Source organism: Primulina tabacum, chromosome 1 (genome assembly GCF_025594145.1).
Source record: "Primulina tabacum isolate GXHZ01 chromosome 1, ASM2559414v2, whole genome shotgun sequence".
In the NCBI taxonomy this organism is placed as follows: domain Eukaryota; kingdom Viridiplantae; phylum Streptophyta; class Magnoliopsida; order Lamiales; family Gesneriaceae; genus Primulina; species Primulina tabacum.
In genome coordinates this window covers 45,718,395-45,741,142 of record NC_134550.1, presented here as the reverse complement: position 1 = coordinate 45,741,142, position 22,748 = coordinate 45,718,395, and the positions used below count along the sequence as shown (strand labels likewise).

General features: G+C 38.1%; 1 protein-coding gene and 1 long non-coding RNA gene across 2 annotated transcripts; one reads left to right on the top strand and one right to left on the bottom strand.

The window, feature by feature from the left end:
* The first annotated feature begins 14,539 nt into the window (after window positions 1-14,539).
* LOC142544656 (uncharacterized) lies at window positions 14,540-15,434 on the top strand. The gene is made up of 2 exons (XR_012820075.1): window positions 14,540-14,996; window positions 15,071-15,434. It is a non-coding gene; the product is annotated as an uncharacterized LOC142544656 (long non-coding RNA).
* Window positions 15,435-17,352: 1,918 nt separating this feature from the next.
* On the bottom strand, window positions 17,353-18,598 carry LOC142544645 (uncharacterized). The gene is made up of 2 exons (XM_075651678.1): window positions 18,243-18,598; window positions 17,353-18,159 (listed from the first exon to the last, which is right to left on the bottom strand). Exons 1-2 carry the CDS (start codon window positions 18,474-18,476, stop codon window positions 17,500-17,502), a joined length of 894 nt encoding a protein of 297 aa, XP_075507793.1. The 5' UTR covers window positions 18,477-18,598; the 3' UTR covers window positions 17,353-17,499.
* Window positions 18,599-22,748: the final 4,150 nt, after the last annotated feature.

Sequence of the window (22,748 nt, the reverse complement as noted above, 5' to 3'; positions counted from 1 at the left end):
CTTTGAGTTGGCATGTTCTTTCTCGAGGGCCTCCGTTAGGTCAGCAAGTTTGCTCTCCAGCTCAGCTGAGGTTGCCTGAAAGGTCCTGGCATCCTTCAAGGACTGCTTCCGAAAATTGGTGGCTCGGAAGGCCACCTCGGCGTTCAGCAGGCCGGCTGTAAGGAAAAATGTTAGCAAAGTCCAGACAGTATAAAAAGGTTATCTGAAGGAAATTACCTCAGCGCTGGCACTGGTGGACCTCATGACAAGCTCAGACCAGTTCAGCCCGTGAAGGAAGTCTGGATCGGCCTTGGAGGAGACGTCCCGGCAACGGCCCAGCCCCCATGATGCGAAGGTCTTCCCGGTACATATCATACAGATTTGAGCGGCAGCGGAGGACTTGGGAGGAGGTGTCCGACCTCATCTGCCGAAAGGGCACGACATCAGTCTGAACAAGGCCGAGCTCCCCACTGCTGGCAGACTGCCCATGGGAGCGAGGGGTCTCAGGGGCTCGGCGTTTTCGAGACGAGCTCCGGGAGACCTCCGTAGCTTCGACAATGGTAACAATAGGGACCTCCTCACGGCTGGCCTCCGCAACCACAGCCTTGCCCTTGTCTACATTAGGCGAGCTGGCCTTCTGCTACCTTTGGGCCTCAGCCTTTTTGATGAGGGCATTCATGACTCTGGCCGCTGAGACAAAAACATAAGCTCGGTCAAAAAATATATAAAAATAAAATTAAAAATAAAAAAAGAGAAGGGGAGGGAATGAGCAGAGATCGAGCTAAATTTCATACTCTTATGTCCCTTGGGAGTGACTTTGGCCGAGCTGAGCCCGTAATAGCACAAGAGGTCCTCGGCTAAAAGGGTGGGAGTATGTTAACGCCGACCCCTGATGGCCCCGAAAGGCCCAAGAAAAGTGTGGCTCTTGCGAAAGCCAGGAGGAGGAGAAGGGAGCTCGGGGAGAGCTGCCCGCCATTGGGAGTAGATGTCCCACGAGTCGGAAGGTTGGACAAAAATATAATGGGTTTTCCAAAATTTGTTAGAACTTGGGGACCCCTCGAAAAATTGGCAGTTTGGGCGAGCTGAGAACTAGAAGGGGCCCTCTTTCGACCTCTTGGGAAGATAGAAGTGGGAGTAAAAAATAGGGTCAACTGTCAAACCTAAGGCCTTGAAAAAAACAACAAATTACATAAGGTGCGAAAGGCATTCGGGGTGAACTGGCCGAGGTGGATCTGGTAAAATTAGCTCAACTGTTGGAAAAGAAGGGGCAGAGGAAACCGGAGTCCACCCTCTAGCTGGTCTTGGTAGAAGGTGTAGTAGCCGAGAGGGGGAGTGTTAGCTCTTTCCTCGGAATGAGGAAAAATAAACTTATAATCAGGGGGGCGGAAGAGAGAGCTCGGATCTGAACCTCGTCCGAGACATCTAACCACGAAGGATAGAGATCGAACCAAGGGTCACAGGTCCTGATAGGCTCCTCAGAGTTGTAGAAACCGAGCTGATTCCGGACTGCGCCATCATCAAGCGGGAGCTAACTCCCTCGGATTTAGGACGCTCACCTGACCCAGAGGCAAGCTCCGTGAGGTGATCATACTGATCCACCTCACAGAAGACCTCCTCGGAGGTCGACTGGGAAGGACAGTTTGGGGAGGCCATGAGAAGTATACCTAATGGAGATCGGGAGCAGGGAGTTGGGGAAAAAAAGAATTCTTTTCGAATGTCGGAGCCGAGGTGAAAGGATGGACATATAAGATTTGAATGAAGGGGTAGATGGTATTTATAGAGGGACCAGGAGGAGATCGGACCGTTGATTTCCAATGGGTTGAATGGCCAGGATCGTCTTGAAATCCATGAAATTGGCTGTTGGACTGACAAGTGATAGCGACGTGTAATATTCAGGGTAGGAACTAACATGACTACGAAATTCGCGTCTCCGCTCAGCTCAACCAGGACTCTATCACTTAACTTAGGAAGGCTACAAACTTTGCCTTGTAGCTCAGCATGGCTAGAAGCTTCGCCTCTCAATTCAGCACATCTAAGGACACGTAGCTCAGCAAGGGCTTTACCCTTCAGATCAAGACATCTAAGAACTTTGTCGCCTTAGCTAAGCATAGCTGAAAAACCTTAAGCTCAGGACAGCCAGGGGCCACTGAGAGTTCAGACAACCACGAGTTTCTGGTCTACAACGTCAAGTTGACTTGAGGGTGGGACTCGTGATACCCCCAGACCGAGGATGGATCCGGCCCACTCTCGGTAGCCCAAACAATTAATGGCCCACGTTCAAAAAAACCAGGAGGTCAGATTCATGACCCAGCACAGCGTAAGATCGCCTCATCTTGGTCTGAAACTTCTAGGAGGTCATCCGAGAGGTCATCCCAGCCGACCTCCAAAATTTACAATCTCATCGAATCAGAAGAGGTGGCCAACCTCCCAGCATGACTCGAGTCGACCTCCAAGGTGGGGTTATCACGATGATTGGTAATATTCGGGCTGACCTCCCGAGTCGAGCTCTCAAGAGACAAAGACGATAGGCGGGCTCTTTCCTATGAGAGCTTTTACATAGACATTAATGGATAGCCACAGAAATCAAGACCAATAAGGTAAGGCCCATCAAGATCTAACCAAATCTTGCACAATATCTAACCAAATCTTGCACAAGATTCTGAGGATCTCAATCTACCAAATCAGGACTCTATCTTTCTCCTATAAATATCAGGTTTCATTCGTTGTTTTTTCATTCAGATATTCACATTTTCTCAGCATACACATTACTCTCTCAGTTTCTGTTCTCTGACTTGAACGTCGGAGGGCTATGCCGGAACAACCTTCTGACCCTCTTCTAACGTTCTTGTTTGTGCTTCCAGATTTCGAAGGTCTGATCCGAGATCCTCAAGTGAAGATCCGACCTCCCAGCTGTCATCACGGATTTCAGCAACATCAATGGTAATTCTATCTTTTTATTATTGTTTGAATCAAAATAATTAAAATTATATTAAAAATATAAAACACTTTCTTAAGCTTAAGCTTATACTAATCTTGTGTACACTTGAAACTGGACATGTCCTTTTCGACGAGTTTTTTAGAACTTTTTAGTGATTAAAGCTAAACAGATAATGCCACAATCTCTTGGATTTATAAAGTTTTTCCAGCTTGCTCAAAAAATAACTCAATTGTTAAAATAGTTTGATTAGATCAATAACATAGATTAAACGAAATTTTTGTGCTCGTACAATGTATTTTTTTATACATATTTTTTGAAGTTTAAACGTGTCTAGTTAGTCAAGCTCTGTCCACAACCAACAAATCAATATGTAACTAGACCTTGTGGTGTGCGATCGGATGAATCACATATGTATTATGGCGAAAGTTTTTCAAATAATGCAGGTTGGTAGAGAAGTCAAAACAAGCAAATGGAACTGACAATCCAACACAACCAACCGCCACTCGTCTGACCTTTTTTGCTAGTTGAAAAATTATATATCAAACTCATCTATTTTATGTGATAAGTAGCTCAACAAGCCTAACTCAATTTGAAATCGGGGAATAGGGACTCTACTGTGTATTTAAAAAAAGGATCAATAAGTCAATTTACATAAATGTCCCTATGTTTTATGTTTAAATACTCGCTTAAATTTTATTAAAACCCTTCTCTACTCAAATTTGATTAAAACCCGCCCCTATCAGTCGACCGAGAAACCCTAAGAAAATTTTTTTTCCTTCCCTTCCGTCAACACAGATCGATTTTTATTACCGGAAATTTCCTTCCCTCGAGTCGACGCAAACTCAATCGAAGGAATGGCTAACCAAAATTTGGTAATTTTCACGTTTTTTTGATTTATTGCTTCTGCGTGCGTCGTGTTGAAGATGAAAGGGTCGACCTAATGGACACAAGCTTGGTCGACCCATGCTCGGGTCGACCAAAAAAAATTGGGCCGACCCGCGCTTGGTCAACCCACTTTTTTTGGTCGACCAAAGAACATTGGGTCGCCTAACGTATTTATTTGTATATGTAACAGGTCTATTTGCCGAGAAAACAAGGGAAGGATGCAATTTTTTGATGTAAATTGACAATTCAATCCAGATATAAAGAGATTGCGGAGAAGATTCATCATTATTTGAACAACGAGGAGAGAACCTTTTTTCTAGAGCAGTCTCCTTTTGGTACTTTGGTTAGGTATTATAGAGATTTTAACATTTTTAGTCAAATTATATGGTATTTAATGAGCAATCAGATAGTTGATACTAGTAGTGATGATTTGTGGATGGTAGTGCGCAAGAGGCCGGTTAGATTTTCTTTGTTAGAGTATTGTTTCATAACCGGTCTCGATTGCGCTATGGAGCCCGAAGATATACAGATAGAGGTGTCTTTGGCACCACACACTTTATCGATAAGTCTGAGATTGTTTTGAGTGATTTGGAGGCAAAGATTAGTGTCCAAGTGCAGAATGAGACTGGTATAGATGTGGAGAAGATAAAGATGACTAGTATGTACTTCTGATGTGCCGTTTTCGGTGAGGCAACTAGGAAAAAGACGACGAAGATCAACCCTAAATACTTGAGGCTTGTAGATGATTTGGATAGGTTTAACACTTATCCTTGGGGTAGAGTAGCCTATCAGGATTCGGTCCGATGTTTGAAGAAGGACCTTTTAGGGCGATATAATTACCTCACCGAGTCACAGGGTCGGAAAGAAGTTGATGGAATCTTCCTTGTCGGTGGTTTTGTGCTACCTCTGCAAGTATATTTACTTTTTGAATGTTAAAGTGGATTTGTTATCTTTATTTGTACTAATAACATTGTTTGAAATTTATGTTACAGATCCTCGCTTATGAATATTATCCGAGCGTGGCACAAAAGTTTGAAAAGAAAAGAGACGTGGACGATTTGATGTTGCCAAAGATGTATCAGTGGGTGACTAACATGTGGCCGTCAAACCGTGCCCCATCTGCTGTTTATGTCACAGCAGCCTTTGGTGATTGTGCTATAGATGTAAATAATATGAATTGATTCGATATAATAATTGTGGACATAATTTTTAATTAATCTGATACATTATTAATTAAATGTAGGATTGTCTTGGATGTTTGACTCCTACTCCTGAGGAGCTCGTTTTACCGTATTATACGACCGGGGTTTTGTTGATTATGCTCCCGATGCGGTCATCACTCGGGTACTCGAGCTCTGGAATCAGGGTCAAATAGTCAAATGTAGCAAGCACCTCTGGAGTCTCCATCAGTCCACCACACGCCTTTATCTCCGGATAGTTCCAGCATCCCTTCTGCACATTCATCTCCTGATGGTTCCGGCACCCGTACTGTTGATGTCAGTAGATCCAGCTCTAGCACTAGTTCTCTCATGTGTACGGGTCCTAGAGTCCATTTTGGACTCAATCCTTCTCGCCGCCCATTGGAGGATCGTTCCGAGAGGCGGTTGACGGCATTGGAGGATTCCGTTACGTCTATGCATCTTCAGATTACAGCATGATTTATTGAGACCAGGGCGTGTATCAGGAATATAAATCTGGCTTTCGATGAATTGAGATCGAGTTTGACTGAACAGATTAGAGCTGGTTTTGATGAGAAGAGGTCTCACATGCCAGGTGTTGCTGAGATCAGGTCTCCGACGCCAGTGCATCAGGAGAGAGATTATAGCATACATATAGCAGAGGGTGGAAGAGGAAATCATTTGAGGAAGATTTTGGTGAGTTAATTTTATTAATTATATTTATGTTTACGTAATAGATTGATTTATTAGAATTTTTATCATTTTAATTTTAATTTGTTTGATGTATGTTGTTAGGTGTGGATGATAATATGGCTAGGAAAATTGGCAGTAGTAGCCAATCACACCCACAACGGATATTTGAGCCAAGACTTCCAATCATAACCGAGGAATCCTCCGAATGTTAGGTAATGCACTTTTTTGATTTTACATTTATGTATGGTATATTAAACAATAAACTTTTTGTTTTTAGATATTCAAGTGACTCCTGATGCGGTTATGTCAGGTGGCGAGACGACCACGTCGAGAGGTTAGTACACTACACCTTATCTATTTATATCTGCATTAAAGTTGTTATAATTTATCAATTTACTCAGCGAACCGTCAGATTGGGGTAATTATAGATGACGGTGTGAGGCTATTTGCGGAGAGCGTGACTCTGAAGGTAAACAACTCGCTGGCACGAGTTAGGGCATCGATGCTCATCCGTTCGCCGAGTAGGGTTCCAGGTTTTTATGAAGAATATGAGAAGTCTTTCTACGGGCACATGGCGATCGCGAAATCACATGTCACTGTCTCTGTAAGAATTTACAACTCGTGTATTTTTGTATAACACTTATTTTTAAACTTTGAATACCTTTTCTTCTGTCGAATTCAGCACATCGGCGAAGCTCTCCGTGGATTGCTTGAGATGCAGATCCGACATCCTAAAGTGATGTCACCAGATGTGTCGTTGATGGATATGCATTTCTACACTTCGATGTCAGTATTTGCCGAAGATAAAGATACATCTGTCGATGCAAATGTGGTGGGGATAGTGAAAGGTGTTGATCCAGAATGGTCATGCCTCTCGTGGGAAAAGGCACGAAGAATTCTCACCCCTGTCCACACAGATGGGCGATGGTTTTTGCTGAAACTCGTGGCGCGGGTCAATAAGTGCATTATATTTGACTTGCAGCGAAGGCACGACCCCAATTTCAAAGCTTTGAATGAGGACATAGAGCCTATACTTATAAACGATGCTCGTCTGCTATCCATTGTTGGGAACAACTCACACCCCGAGAGGCCATGATATATAAAGCTATATGATGAATTCAGAGACAAGATTAAACAGTACGTCGTCCTACCTATATATTGTAATATGTTTACCATTGATATATAGACTAACAATTTTATTACTATTTCTATTAAAAATAATAATAACTTCAGTATTCTTTTATTTTACAGCGAGGATTCAGGAGCATTAGTATTAGCTGTCGCTGGATATGCTTTGTCGAGGAAGAGTGAGCATATACTACTAAATTTAGATGATAGATTGGTATCTGAGTTCAGATATTTTTTAGCATGTAATAAGTTTGATAAGCATTGGACATTGTTTTGATGTATTGGACATTGTTTTGATGTATTCATACAGTTGAATTTGTTAGCATGTAATTTTGGGTCGACCATGATTGTGGGTTGATATGCTTGATCTGGGTCGACCTCGTTCATTTGTGGGTCGACCATGTTCATTTTTGTGGGTCGACCATTAATGTGGGTCGATATGCTTGACGTGGGTCGGCCATGATTCATTTGTGGGTCGACCATGTTCATTTGTGGGTCGACCAATGTTATTTTGGGTCGATCATGTTGATTTAGGGTTTAGGGTCAACAACTATGTTACGTTTTTTAATAATTTCACAAATATGTTACATTTTTAGCACATGAATCATAATTTCACACAATTATTTTACATTTTTTAATATATGAATCATAATTTCACAATTATGTTATATTTTTACACATAAGAATCTCAATTTCACAATTATGTTAGATATTCTAACATATGAATTACGTTTTTTAATAATTTCACAATTATGTTACATTTTTTAGCATATGAATCATAATTTCATACAATTATGTTACATTTTTAATATATGAATCATAATTTCACAATTATGTTATATTTTTACACATAAGAATCTCAATTTCACAATTATGTTACATGTTCTAACATATGAATTACGTTTTTTAATAATTTCACAATTATGTTAAATTTTGTTATTTTTTTAATATATGAATCATAATTTCACAATTATGTTATATTTTTACACATAAGAATCTCAATTTCACAATTATATTACATGTTCTAACATATGAATCACAGTTTCACAATTGTGCTACGTTTTTTAATAATTTCACAATTATGTTACATTTTTTAGCATATGAATCATAATTTCACACAATTATGTTACATTTTTTAATATATGAATCATAATTTCACAATTATGTTATATTTTTACACATAAGAATCTCAATTTCACAATTATGTTACATGTTCTAACATATGAATTACGTTTTTTAATAATTTCACAATTATGATACATTTTTTAGCATATGAATCATAATTTCACACAATTATGTTACATTTTTTAATATATGAATCATAATTTCACAATTATGTTATATTTTACATATAAGAATCTCAATTTTATGAATTTTACATAAGAATATCAATTTCATAATATATGAATCATAATATATTATTCATAATTTCTAAATTATTTCTCACACAATTGAAGTAGCCAACAAAGGTCGACCAAATTGATCCCGCCTTTGGGTTGACATTGTAAATTTTGAGTCGACCCAAATGCTGAATCTCTTCTATCTTTTGCTAAATTTACCAATCGAAGGAAATCTCTTCTGTTTTCTTCTACCAAGTCTCTTCTCTAACAAAGGAGGCAATACCACAGAAAAATTAATATTGCGTTGCCATTCACTTTCATCGAGAACTGGATACACAGTCTCTGAATAAGCCATGCACAATGTCATCGTATAATAGTACTCTGAACACAAATCATATAAATCAATCCTGGCTGCAATGACATGAGCACATGAGATTCTATCAATATCAAAAACTCGGATTGTGCATCTTTTTTATTACGGATCCACAATGACCGAATGTCCGCGGCTCCTAACATCAAACTCAAGGTGTCATAATTCAAAAACTTTCATTCCCTGGGCATCAGTGAACCTGCTACGAAGAATCCCTCGATAGTAGGGGTCAGAATAGTGTTAGCTTCAATTGATGCGTGGCGATATCGGGCAAAACAAGACGAGGCCAGTTTCTGCGAAGAATCTAAAAGTGCAATGATTAGAAGCTTCCTCTCTTCAAGTAGTCTAGCATTGATCGACTCAACCTCGTTTTTCGACATAATATTGTAACGGGTCTTTGGACAATATGCTCCAGTCCATCGATCAACTGAATATCTCACGTCCAAAAATTGTGCGGCCTCATGATATCTATTCCTAAAATCATTGTATGCAATATCAAACTCGACATGCTTATAAATTTTTACAATATGCAGAAACATTTCGGTTGCACCCTTCTTTTTGCACCTAGTTTTCAAATTTTGAGATAAATGTCACGTACAATGACCATGATGTGCATTTATATAGACACTAGAACCGCATTAATGATTCCCTGATGTCTGTCTGAAATTATCACCGGTTCATCCTCATCTGGTACTACTTTTAATAACTTCGTTAAAAACCAACTCCACGAAGAAGTACACTCGACATCTACTATTCTCCTCGCCATAGGATACTGGTGATAATTTTCATCTTGTGCCGATGCCATGAGTAAAACACCATTATACTTGCCCTTCAACCACATACCATCAATTGATACAACTTTATGCATACTTCGATATCCCCTGACGCATGCACCAAAGGCAAGAAACATATCCTTGAATCGATTTTCCTCGTCGACACATATGTCTGTTATGATTCTTCTATTCATCTTCTCAACCATGTGCAAATAACAAGGCGATACAGTAAAACTCTTTGTAGGATCACCTTTCAAAACATTGTCTGCTAGTTATTTTCCTCTCCAAGCCTTGTAATATGATATATCAGCATTTATACTATTGTGCATCATCGCCATCACCGCTTTGTTACAATTGGCACTGGATGACCTTGGAAATTATCCACCAACATATCACGAGCAACAGCCAAACTCACTCCGTGGATTTTCTTGCATCTACATGTCAAACCACATGTGTGTGTATTGCAATATGTCTGAACGGAGAATGCATGTGAATCATTCTTAATCTTTGAGGTCCAGATTCTCCACTTACAATCAGACACTATACATTTTACTGCGTACACTTTTTGGCTACTTTTTACAGTCTCAATTTCAATGCAAGATTCCAAACTGATTCTATTAACTCATTTTTCATCGCTTCTTGTTTGGAAATTATTGACCAACAAACAACTTTGAACGATCCATGAATGAAAATGTGTCATTACCAATATCCACATCTGCAACCACATTTGCGTCATTACTTGCAACCACATTTGCCTCAACCTCAACGTCATGGATGACATTCACATCACGTGCTTCATCATATATCTCAGTCGTGTTACTACTATCCACATGGATGACATCCATATTATGTGTTTCGTCGAAAAACTCACTGCTATTATTACGATCCAAAAAACAATATTCAAGTAAAAATTATCATCAAAATGTCTCTGTTCGTTAAAATTACTATTGTATTCATCAATACCAACTCTGTGCACATTATCAGAAACATAAAAAGAAGCAACATGTTCAATTTCAACTTGAAGCACTGGCCTAGTTTTCGGACAACCAAAATACAAATATGCTTTCAAATCTTGGTGGTTCTCTATATAAATCAGTTGAATATTGCACGGCAACTCTAGAAGATAACTCAACCTCAAGTTAGCAGTATCGTCTAATTTCTCAGGTCTATATAGTTCACTTTTTAAATTTTCAAAATAACAAATATCATCATCTACTGGAATAGCAACAAACTTTGCATTGGACCCTGGATTCCATTTATATACCAGCTCTTCACTCACTTCCCATTTACCATCGATATAAACAACAATAATTGTAGGCATATCCTACAAAATTCAATAAGGATAATTAGAATGGGCAAAATTTTAAATAATAAAAACAAACATAAATAAGCGTGACCACACCATGTCGACCAATAATTTTGTTTGTAGACCTAAAAATTTTGTTGGTCAACCAAGAAAAATTCTTCTTGGTCGACCCAAAATTTGTTGGTCGACCGAGAAGAATTTAATTTTTCTTGGTTGACCAAAATTAAGTTGGTCGGCCAACAAGAATTCTTTCTTGGTCGACCAACTTAATTTCGGTCGACCGAGTTCTTCTTGGTCAACTAAAATTATGTTGGTCGACCAAGAAATAATTCTTGTTGGTCGACCAACTTAATTTTGGCCTAGCAATTCAATTGTTTTAGGTGGACTCTTGTTTCTGGTACCAGCAACAACCATGTCAATTAAAATTTTCAATTGAAAATTTGAATTGGATAAATGAAGAAGTGAATAAAACAATGAAATGGGGTCCAAAAAAATGGAGAAAACTTACTTGTGCTGGACTTTTCTCTTCAAATACAGAGGCAATTTCAAATACAGAGGAATCGGGCAAGATTTAGAGTAGATTTAGATTTAGATATAAGGAATTAGCAAGAAGAGTACACGGAAGCGAAGCTGTGAAGTTGGATTTAATGTAATGCGGAAACAGTTGAGGGGGTAGATGACTGTTTTAATGATTTTTATTTTTTTGGTAACCTAGGAATAAACTTGTCAAATTTGGTCAGGCCCGTCGGGCCGGCCCGCCCCGCTATAAAAATTGAACGGGTTGGGTTGATAAAATAGCAGCCTGTTTGGAGGCGGGCCAAATGGGCTGAGCCCGTTTGAGTTGCGGGCCAAGACGGGGAAGGCCTAAACGGGGCGGGCTGGCCCGCCAAATTTGAGTAGAATTTTATATTTTTAAGTTTTATATAAAAATTGAAATAAGTCTCTTGCACCTCCATCACTCTCTTATCTTATTTCTTCCTTATTTTTCTTCTGCATCTCGCCTCCATCACTCACTCTGATAAAATCTAAATCTATGTGTTTTTTCTTTTTTTTCGAAGATGTTATGCTCTCCTCCCTTTTCTGTAATAGATATAGGCTACATGAATAAAATTTACAGATAATTTACTGAATGACAGTTAAATTTTGGTTTAGGAATTTATTGATAATTTACCTTTAGAACAAATATATATAAAGAAAATAAAAAGGAAGAAATTTACTTCATATCTTTTAGACGCAGAAAATGATAAATGTGCAAATATTAAAACATCATCATCCCGAGAAGGATCCAATGTTGTCGAAATTTTTGATGAAAAAACAGTGGAGGGAACTATTGTAGAATATCAATATTGAATGAAATTTAATGAGAATTGACTTTATAGTATTTGTTTAATTTCTTCATGTTTTGTTTAAGCACTTTACTTTTTATAGATTGTGTTGTTTGCTTTCTTAATTTCTTATTTCAATGTTTTTAAGTATTTTATGGAACTATTTGATTAAAATATATATTTTTTTACTGCAATATTATTTAGCATTTTTTTCTTAAAAAAATAAGCGGGTCGACCCGCTTTATCCACGGCCCAAGGTAGGTTGGGCTGGGTTGATGAAGGATCGTTTGCTGAGCAATCTTTCAGATGCTTCAAAAAAAAATATTCTCCAATGAGCTGCAATAGCTCATGTTCTAAGAATATTAACACCGATGAATTAAATCGAGTTTGGTTAAAAACCAAGCGGAAGAAACTCGAAGTAATCCTTCGTGAAGAAGACTGTTATATTAGAAAGCATTTTATCTTATGTAAACTGAATAACCGAAAGAAGACATATTAGTTTTTGCATTCATCAGTTCAGTTATAGTGACAACTGAACTGATGGATACTCTAACTAATCCAAACAGTTTAAAAGCAATAGTTAAGCAGTTAAATATACAAGATATGTTTATGGATGTTCGGAGACTTCAACTGCTCCTACGTCACCCTTTCTACCGCCTCGGGTAGGATCCACTAGAAGACTTTGATTTATACAACTCTTTGTACAAACCCACTCAGCTAGGACTTACCCACTGCCTAAACTGAACTCCTAGACTTAGACTGAAGGCAGCACATTCCAGTCAACACTTCTTTAATGTCTATGTGAGAAAGACTATATACACAAGTTTAACGTCTTTGTGCAAGACTATATTTGAGTGGTAGAGAGTGTTTGTGTGTGTGAGAACTGAACAGGATGTTGTCATACACTGAGGGAAATACGCTTCTAATCTAAGCTGATTTATCTGTGAAGAGTTCCCCTCGACTGGGCTGAATGCTTCTCTTAAGCTTATATGACTTTGAAGCGTGCCCCTTTCTTTTCTCTCTTGTGTTGTCTCGCTTTTTATTTGAGTCTTCACTGATCTTCTCTTTATATAGGCGGGAAAACTGATCGTACAGTGAGACTCATTCATTGTATCCGTTGCATCTTGAATTCGTTTCTTGGACTTTGTGTCTCGACTTTTCGACTGCCCTTCTGAAACGTTTTGTCTTTAATGCACTGATGCAACGTCCATTATTGTCATTTGACTGGATAATGGCTTTGTACCTTCACGTACAGCTGGATTCCACTTAAAAGAGTTTGTCTTCATCCATAACTGAAGGATTTTAACTGATGTTTCGAACTGGTCAGTTGAACTGATCTTTCAGTTGGGCTGGTGAAATCAGTTGACTCGTCAGTTGAACTGATTTCACACTTATTCAGTTGGACTGATCAGTTGGGTTTCTTCATCAGTGGAACACTCCTTCTGCTGGCCAGGCTTCTGAGGCTTTCCTGCTGAATCACCTATCAACTGGTCAATCAGCTGGACTGCTCAATTGACGTAATCAGTTAGACTGATTCATTTCGTGCGATCAGTTGGGTCTTTAGTTTTGCGATGTAAACATCTCGTAAGTTATCCTAGATGTTGCGCACTAAGGTAGATCATTAGTAACATAATTAACAGGTTTTGTTATCACCAAAATCAAGACTGCGAACTTGAAAAGTTCCAACAGTTGACCATTTAGAGGCCCGCCCCGCCCCGCCCCGGCTAATGGCGGATTGCGGCGAGTAGCGGGCTGGCCCGCCTCGCCAGCCCGTTTTGACATGTATACCTAGGAAGATGTGGGTCGATAGAGAAAAAAGAGAAGATATAATTAATTAGTTAAGTTAAAATTAATTACAGTTAATGTAATAATCAAGAGTCAACTCATTGTTTTTTTAAAAAAAATCAAAATCTTCATTTTTTAAATACTTTCTTTCTCACTCTTGCTTTTTAAATTAGCCCATTTGACATAGTCATAGGTCATGGATTATTGCATGCTACCAATATGACATAATTATTTTTGGAAAGAAATGTTTAATTTGATTTTGCTTAGCGTATATCTTTCTATGTTTTCTATTTTATAAAAAATATGGACATCATGAAAACTTGTTAGTACGTTTGGTATGGCCAAATCTAAAAAATGGCTTAATTTTCTTTTTAAACTTAAAAAATGGATTTATTTAAAAAAAAAAAACGAGATACTATTACTGTCTTTCACATTTTAAATCTGCTAAATTCACTCACTAAAAAAATAACTAGCTTCCACATTTTAAATATTTCTTTTTATAGTAATATGCATATTAATTTATCTCATTTATATATTGATATTTACATGTGTGATGGTAGCTAGTATTGTATGGCTTTGTGAGCTTCCCATTTAAGACTGGCATCAAAGCTTACCCCTTTTTACCTTAGTGGGAGGATAAAGACATATCCTTTAATTGAGAATAAACACAACGTCAACCACCTTTTTCATTCTATGTCAACACCAACATAAACATTAAAAAGACTTTCATTGGCCAAAAATACAGGTAGTGGAAATTAATCAGCGAACAGAATCTCAGTAGTATCTGTGAAGTCGTAGCATATGCAAAAACCATTTATTTGTGTGTGTTAGACGGCCATATTTCTTCATAAATGTGAACTGAAGGATGGTGATTGGTGGTGAAAGTGGATTCCATGGCATACGAAGCCAAATAAAAAAGAACCCCTCGCGTATATAAAAAGCCGGACGCCATTCAAAAATGCAACATATGCTGATCTGATCACACACAACACCGTTGTTTTCCACCTCTCTTTTCTTTTTCCGCTTTGTTGAATACTGTATAATTTTGTTGAAGGGAATGCCGGCTGGTGCGAAATATTCCATTTTCGCATGATGTGGGAGATTTCGGACCAGGCTTCATTCCCCCTCAACTGCGCTGCTAAGTATGTGATAACCCTCAACAGAGAGGATGGATGTGATTCTTACATGTATAGGTTGCCAAGTGAACCAAGAAGAGACGGGCCACTCAAAAATCATTTGGTGTTGTCACCTCAAAACCACGGACAACCTGCATCTCAAAAGTACCGCAGATTAGCAGTAAGCTGTATTATTTTCAGTACTAGTTTTGATAGAAAATTGAAGACATGGTATTATTTTTGAATCACATGCAGTGTAAGATAAATTATTCCTTCAATGGCAAAAGCAGAATTCACAAAATGTGAGCATAAGAAAACCAACATATTTGAAGGACATGAATCATATGGCGTGTGTTCTCTACTCCCAACTTTGAAATTAAGTCCAGAGGAACCACATGATTGATTACCACATCAAGTAAAATCATAGAAGGTCTATCAGAGACGGAAGAGGTTTGAATGTGAGTAATTCAAAATAAAGTCCAAAAAAAATCCTTGATCCGCTTGCATGCATAGAAAAAACTGGACAAACAACGAATGCAAAGAGAATAAATGGACTTGGTGATTACCCATCCAAGTTAGCCACTGGATCTACTCATAGCAACTTGTGATGCAATATAGTGTTCCAAGTATTGCGAGATATTTAAAAAGAAACCAACCCCGTTGCTAAGTTCATAAGATATGGTTTACACGTTTCTTGTGACCTTGTTGGTCTCATTAGCATGATGATCGGCTGATACAATCCGTACATATAGCGCAAATTTAGGTCGGCCGTGATAGACATGCAAATGAGTTGAGCTACTAAACGTGTTCCTTACCGATGCAACAGAAAAGTGTGAAAACCATATTGCCACATATTAGTAACTAAGTATACTGCATATATATTCAATAAAGAGGCAGCAGCAGGAAATGAAGACTAAGAAGGACCAACATAAGAGGATCAAGAAGTGTAGATGATGATGTAGAACCATGGCTATGATTAAGTGAAACTGTGAACGACAGGAAACCTTCTTTGTCAGCTTTCAGGAGAAAACGAAATAAAAAAAAAAAAAAAAAACAACCAAGCCTTATCAATGAGAAAGACGAAGTATAAAATAAATAAACTCTTCGCATCACAACAGATATAAGCAATGTACTTCTGTTTATTCAGAGATAAAACAAATTAAAGCAGAGTTGTAGAATAGAGAGCATACTAATCATATTAGCCATTATCCCAGATGGAAACTGCTTACAGCCATCATGCGTTCACAATAAGTACTAGTGAAATATGGGTAGCGTACCTGCATTTGACCTTGAAATTTTTTGGGAAGGTCTATAAATGGAGGATTCAGGATGCAGCTTCTAGGAAGCTTCACAAGCCCAAAAAATATGTTACAAAATGGATCTTGCTTACAATAGGTCAATAAGCTCAATTTTGGTGAAAGATTTTGAGTCAGTGGCTCATCCTTGTACATAAAGGCATGGATCTTGAATCCTCATAAAATGGACAAACATGTCAATAAGCATTCTCCTATCTACGTTTTCCGGCATATCTTCAGTAGTGATCAAATTGTTTCTATAAAAAGGCATGGATGCAAAAGAACCACCTCTGTCAGTGCCCCTCGGATGGACGACGCCACATGTCACGTACTAACTTCAAGTTCTCAGGAATTCGAATAATTGTTTCCTTCTTGAACCATAAAAGTAAAACAATAGTTTCAAGACTTGCTTTCCTTTAAACTATTGACCATATTATCAATTTACCCCCAGGGAATAACTTGTACCAAGATCTTAACCACTGCTAATTTCCTTCTCTATGCAAAGAATATGGAGTCAACATAAAGACATTTGTTTCAAGAAACATGTAAATGCAAACAAAGACTAACTTTTGCTCCCATAATCTGTCAAAACCCCAGATGTTTTCATTTCCAGCCATCTTAATACAGCTAACTTCACACAACAAACAGGAGGAAAGCAATGAAAAAGTGCTTGTATTCTTTCACATTCCACGTACCAAAAATGAAAGAAAACAAAAGCACACAATCCAAGGACGATCTTTGCTACACACAATACCGACTGATCAATACCAGGCAAATGGAAAACCAAATTATATCCACCAAGATGTTAAAACAAGTGATAAGGTATGAAGCAGGTCTTTTACTAACTCACAGCAGCTAAAAATGGACGAACATGTACATAAAAACTCAACCAATTAGCCACTTAATCCTAGGAACAAGTTTTGATACCTCCAACTGGTTATCTATCACCTTAGTTACATGTGAAATTTAATCACGGATGTAAAACTCCATACTCCCATCCCGGAAATGAAACTTAAAAAGCAGAAAATAAAAGTTGAGATAACAAGAGCCATCACTCACATAATTTAGACTGTCACGTACAGAAACTGAATCAACACTACAATTTCCTTGCTAACAGATGCTGCATCATTCTATTCGAACCGCCTGGCAAATTGAACATTTTCCAGAGACATCACAGCCAATTAATAAATAACAAGCTAGTAAGAAAGGAGACAGAAGCCATAATAAACATTGCATGAATAATGAAATGGAAGATAATACGATTATGCTAAAATTAAAGATATGAAACGACTGAAATTTGAATGCACGGAAAAGATTTCGTTACAATTTCCCATCTAATTTACAATACTATCCTTACAAACAAGCATATCATCTCAAAATATCCTCTCATCACTTCTTGCCCTTCTTCGCGGATTTCACAGTTTTCGACTTTACACTTTTCGCTGGAGCCTTCTTCACCGGAGTCTTCTTCACAGGAGCCGCCTTCTTTGCAGGCGGAGATTTCTTTGCAGCCGCCGTCACTGCTGTGGTTTTCTTTCCCGGACTCGACCTGGTAGTTCTCTTCGCAACCTTGGATGGAGGTTTCTTCTCAGTCTTCGGCTTCTCCAGTGCCTTTCTCTTGGCCGCTGCCTTCTTCGGAAGAGGAGCAGCCTTGGGCTTTGCTGCAGGTTTAGCCTTTGCAACCGGCTTCGCCTTCGCGGCCGGCTTGGATTTCGATGCGACGGTGACCTTGGGCTTCGCAGGGGTAGCTTTAGCCGGTTTTGCTTTGGATACGGTGACCTGCTTTTTCTTGGGGGCGGCGGCCTTGGGCTTTGGCTTGACAGCGGACGGCTTCTTCTGAGCCGGTTTTGGAGAACGAACCGGTGGCAGCTTAAAAGAGCCCTTGACTTTCACAAGCTTACCATTCTCCACAAACTTCCTCAATTGAACGAGCAGTAGCCTCCTGAAATTAGGTGGCAGATTTTTCTGCTTCGCCTCGACAAACTTCGCAATCGCAGGCTGACTCGATCCAGTCCTGTCCTTCAGCGTCACGATAGCGTCTTTTACCATCTGCGCGCACAAAGATAATTAAATCCCAATTCATTACAATAACCACCAAGATCCAAAACGAGAAAAAACAATTAACTGGCTACCTCAAAATACGTAGGGTGCGTGGATGCACCACGCTTTCTGGGTGCAGCCACTTTCTTCTTCTCCGACTCCTTGGCTGCAGCCACTTTCTTCTTCTTCGGCTCTTTTGCTGCAGCCTTCTTAGTTTTGGATCTTGCAGGCGGAGGGTCTTTCACATCCGTAGACTCCGCGACGACGTTTGACTCAGCCACCGGCTTAGCTTCGACCGAGACAACTGCTTCTTCAGGGGATGCCATTCAGAATCTCGTCCCAGACTAGGGTTTGCACCGATTGAGAATTAGAATCGATCAGGAAATGGATATTATCTGTGGAATTGACTGAATCCCTTCTCTGTTAACTGTGTTCCATTGCAGGAAATTCGGAGGCATTAAATAGTACGGTTTCAGTGGCTAATATCCAGAAGACGAAAGCTAATTGGTTAATAGAGATTGACGCGGATTCAGGCTTACGAAAAATTTTAAATTTGGACCGTGGGATTGAATTTAATCTACGGTGGCGAATGCTGATGAGAAGGACTGGGATTGGGATGTAGAGCAAAGGATGTTGTTTAGGGGGATGAGGGTGTGTTTTTGGGCTTCATTGATCTGTAAATAAGTAGAGCTAGGTTTCACAGATTGAGGTGAGGTTTTTTGCTACTTCAAGAAAATTTCTTAAGCTTTCTAACGAATTTTTGGTTAGTTGTTAAAGGTTAGCAGTTCGTGAGATATCGCGCCCGGAAACTGTAGTGGTCGGTGCAATGTTTTTCATAGAGCATGTCGTGGTTTTCCAACGTTATTCGAAAATGTACAAATTTTTATACCGATTTCAATGTCACATCGAATAATAAACTAATGTAGGAGCGCATAGCATCAAGAATCACGAAAAATCGTCGAGATTTGATCTGAAAATTATGGAATTAAAATGCGTCAAAGATGACCACTTTCAACATATTGTGTTGGATGATGATTTTTTTCCATGTAAGTTACATTCAACCGGAAATTTAGTTTGGTATTACGATAATGTCACCGTGGATTGTTGTCTGTACATCATTTTATTGCTTACCATATACAATTATCGGTACGGTGAATCAAATACTTTATAACATTTTCCATTCGTGGTACAATAATGTGTTTGTATGTCATGGATTTGTGTGTGTTTTACACAATGTGCTAAATCATTAAACAAATCATAGATCATTAATCTCATTATGATTTCTTTTTAAAAAATAGAACCTTGTCCATAATATATTTGTATACTAACAATCCAAAATTTGTTAAATGTATAACTTGAATCCCAAAATGCAAAGTATAATCACTTTCATTAATATGAAAATTGATTTACACATAATAACGTATATATATCCAAAATTGTGACATTGATGGACAGAAAAATCTATATTGGAATGTATATATTGGAATATTAAGTTCAAGTTGCCTTCTAAACAAATATATTGAGCTCAAATCTCAGTAGTTACTATATACTTGATTGAATACACAAGTTTAAACTACTATGGGGTCGTGTGTAGCATCCATATTCTTATCATGATCTTCTTTGTAGTGAAAGTCGGTTTTTTTTATAGAGTAGGTCTCTTGTAAGACGGTCTCACAAATCTTTATCTGTGAGACGGGTCAACATTACCGATATTCACAACAAAAGTAATATTCTTAGCATAAAAAGTAATATTTTTTCATGGATGACTCAAATAAGATATATGTCTCACAAAATACGACCTGTGAGACCGTCTCACACAATTTTTTGCATTTTTTATATTATACCAAGTAAGATAATATTGTTGTGAACATTTTCTTGTACTTTTAGGCATCGTTTGATTCATGGATAAGAAAATATAATATGTACAATATAGTTATAATAGATTAATATATATGGATAACATATTGATTTATAACTCTGATCGTTTGTAGAATCTGAATATGAATTTAGGTAAACAAAATTATGTAATTACTTAACGCATCATCTTTCAGTACCAAAATGATGTTTTATCCTGTAATTGACATTATCCAGATCACACCTAGTACTATGTGACAAAATGTGTTATACATCCATTAATTGAGAGACTCTGCTTATATCCTATTGTTCCGCTTTACAATACAAACTCAATGTGCTTGCTTTAAAAACTAATAATTATGCCGTGCTCAATTAAGAAACTTTATTTCATTTGGAAATATATATAGAGTAAAGATCCACATATTAATATAATTGTATAATGGAATCCACATACTCTCATAATTATATGATATTATTTATTTTGAGTTTAAACTCTCGTGGATTTGTTTTTAAACTTTACTCAAAATATCTCGTACCAATATAGATATATTTTCATCGCTCGAGAACGAAGCACATTGACATCAGACATAATTTCATCAGAGATCATGTGTGGGGACCCGGACGCTAATTATCATCTTAATCATCTTTGAGATTTAATTATCAATTAAGATAAACAGGGTCTAAAAATTTTTTCTTTAAAATGCGGAAGGTAATGGAATCAATCTATTATACAAACCAGTATAATAATACAAATCTTGTACCACGTGCTTCTAGTTCAAACTAGTCTAAGGTTTAACTACTAAATTTCAAGTATTAAACCAAATCTACAATAAGTCCGGAATCACCACTCTAAACTCGTCTTCTCTCATCATCTTCTTGACCCCGATCATGTCCCACCTGTTGTCATGCACACATACAAAACAAGACAACAGCCGGATACTCAGGTGAGAATAAATCCCAGTATAAATAATGTATACATGCAGTTAACTGAATTAACATAAAAGCATGAATTATATCTTATCACATGTAGCATAATCAAACAACATATATCAATATCAGTCTGTAAATAAAACATGAATCGTAATCTACGAAACATAAATCAATACGGATCTGTAAATCAAGTTCTAGTCTCGATATCTAAGACTCGACTCATCTCTTATTCTAATCTAGGGATCCTGATCTAATTTAGACTTTGGTATGCTGTATCGAATGTCTACAATAGACATCGATCTACATCTAAGCTAATCGATACACCGTAAGTCTAGAGTCTACGCGATTCTGACAAAGACTCGGCGGTTCTGCCCTAGCTAGGCTGATCTGCCATAGACTCAAACTCTGGCTCTGCTATAATTCAATAGACTAAACATATCAATCTGATAATCTGCAAATATCAATGCAATAAGTAAAGTATGTGATTTTGGGAAACTCAAGTCAAACCTAACTCGAGTTGTGCAATCCCGAATCAACATTTATTTATACCTTTCTCTTCACGATCTGATGAAGACGAAGTCTTGTATGTCAATCTGTCCATACCCAGTCTGGCAATGACAAGTCACATAAATACCATATCAGTATATAACTCAATTCAAGACCCGTTCTGATCAATACTCAAATCGGTATATAATATGATCCATATCTGAACAAGGTACAATCTAATTCATATTAATGATATCACGATACAATCGAAATCATTACTGAATCTGATCAATCTCAATCTACTGATGTTTCGACAGCATAACAATACCATCTTGATACCCCGTCAATCTCAACATCACAGATATAATACCAGAACTCATAATCAGTATCCGTACAATTCAAAATCTGAATAATAACACAACTCTGATATAGAATCTCAACTAAATCAACTTTGAAATTCATAACAATTTCATAAACAGTCTATTCTTTAATCTGGCTTAAGTTATACAATGTCTACTTTAGCAGAAACATCATATCTGATTCATATTCAATTCTGACAATAACATAAATTCAAATCGTGTCTAAACGTAACAAAACTTATATCCAATTATAGCCTGCGTCGATAGGAACACAGTACTGAAGTCGAATTCAAAAACAGACGGACGGATTTCTCACAAAAGGCGTAAGAATATTTCAATTCTTTCTTGTGCTTCCCTCGGCTCTTTCTTTCCTTCATTCTGATGGATTTGCATGCAGGTATATATATATATATACACGTTCCTTAGGTAGGAGGCAAGTGGCTTAATCTTTGCTAGCACACGTCTCGTGCATATGCGCGACCCCAATCGGCGCATATGCGCGAGACACTCGGTCTCCGCACATACCCTGTACATCGCCTCGCGCATATGCGCGAGACTATTTGGAGTTACTCGCATAGGCTTCGCGCATATGCGCGACATCTTCCGTGCATATGCGCGAGGTCTTCTGCCTGTTTGGCGCATGTGCGCGCATCCGGTCGCGCATGTGCGCCGATGCTACTGTCCTCGCACATCAATTTTCACACGCGATCTCATTTCGTGTCTCGGTTAGCCCTTTCATAATTATCTCGATTAAAAATCAATAATCGTAATTTAACACGGTATAAAATCTCGGGCATTACATCATGTGCTGAAAAAATACATCAAACTAGAATATGTCTACCCATCAACATGCTGCTGATTTTTTCATCGAATCATTACCCGAGGCTAATTTTTTTTATTTTCGTAACATACTAGGACTTATTGATTTATCTTATTATATGCATATGTTTAAGGGGAAACTATGTATGT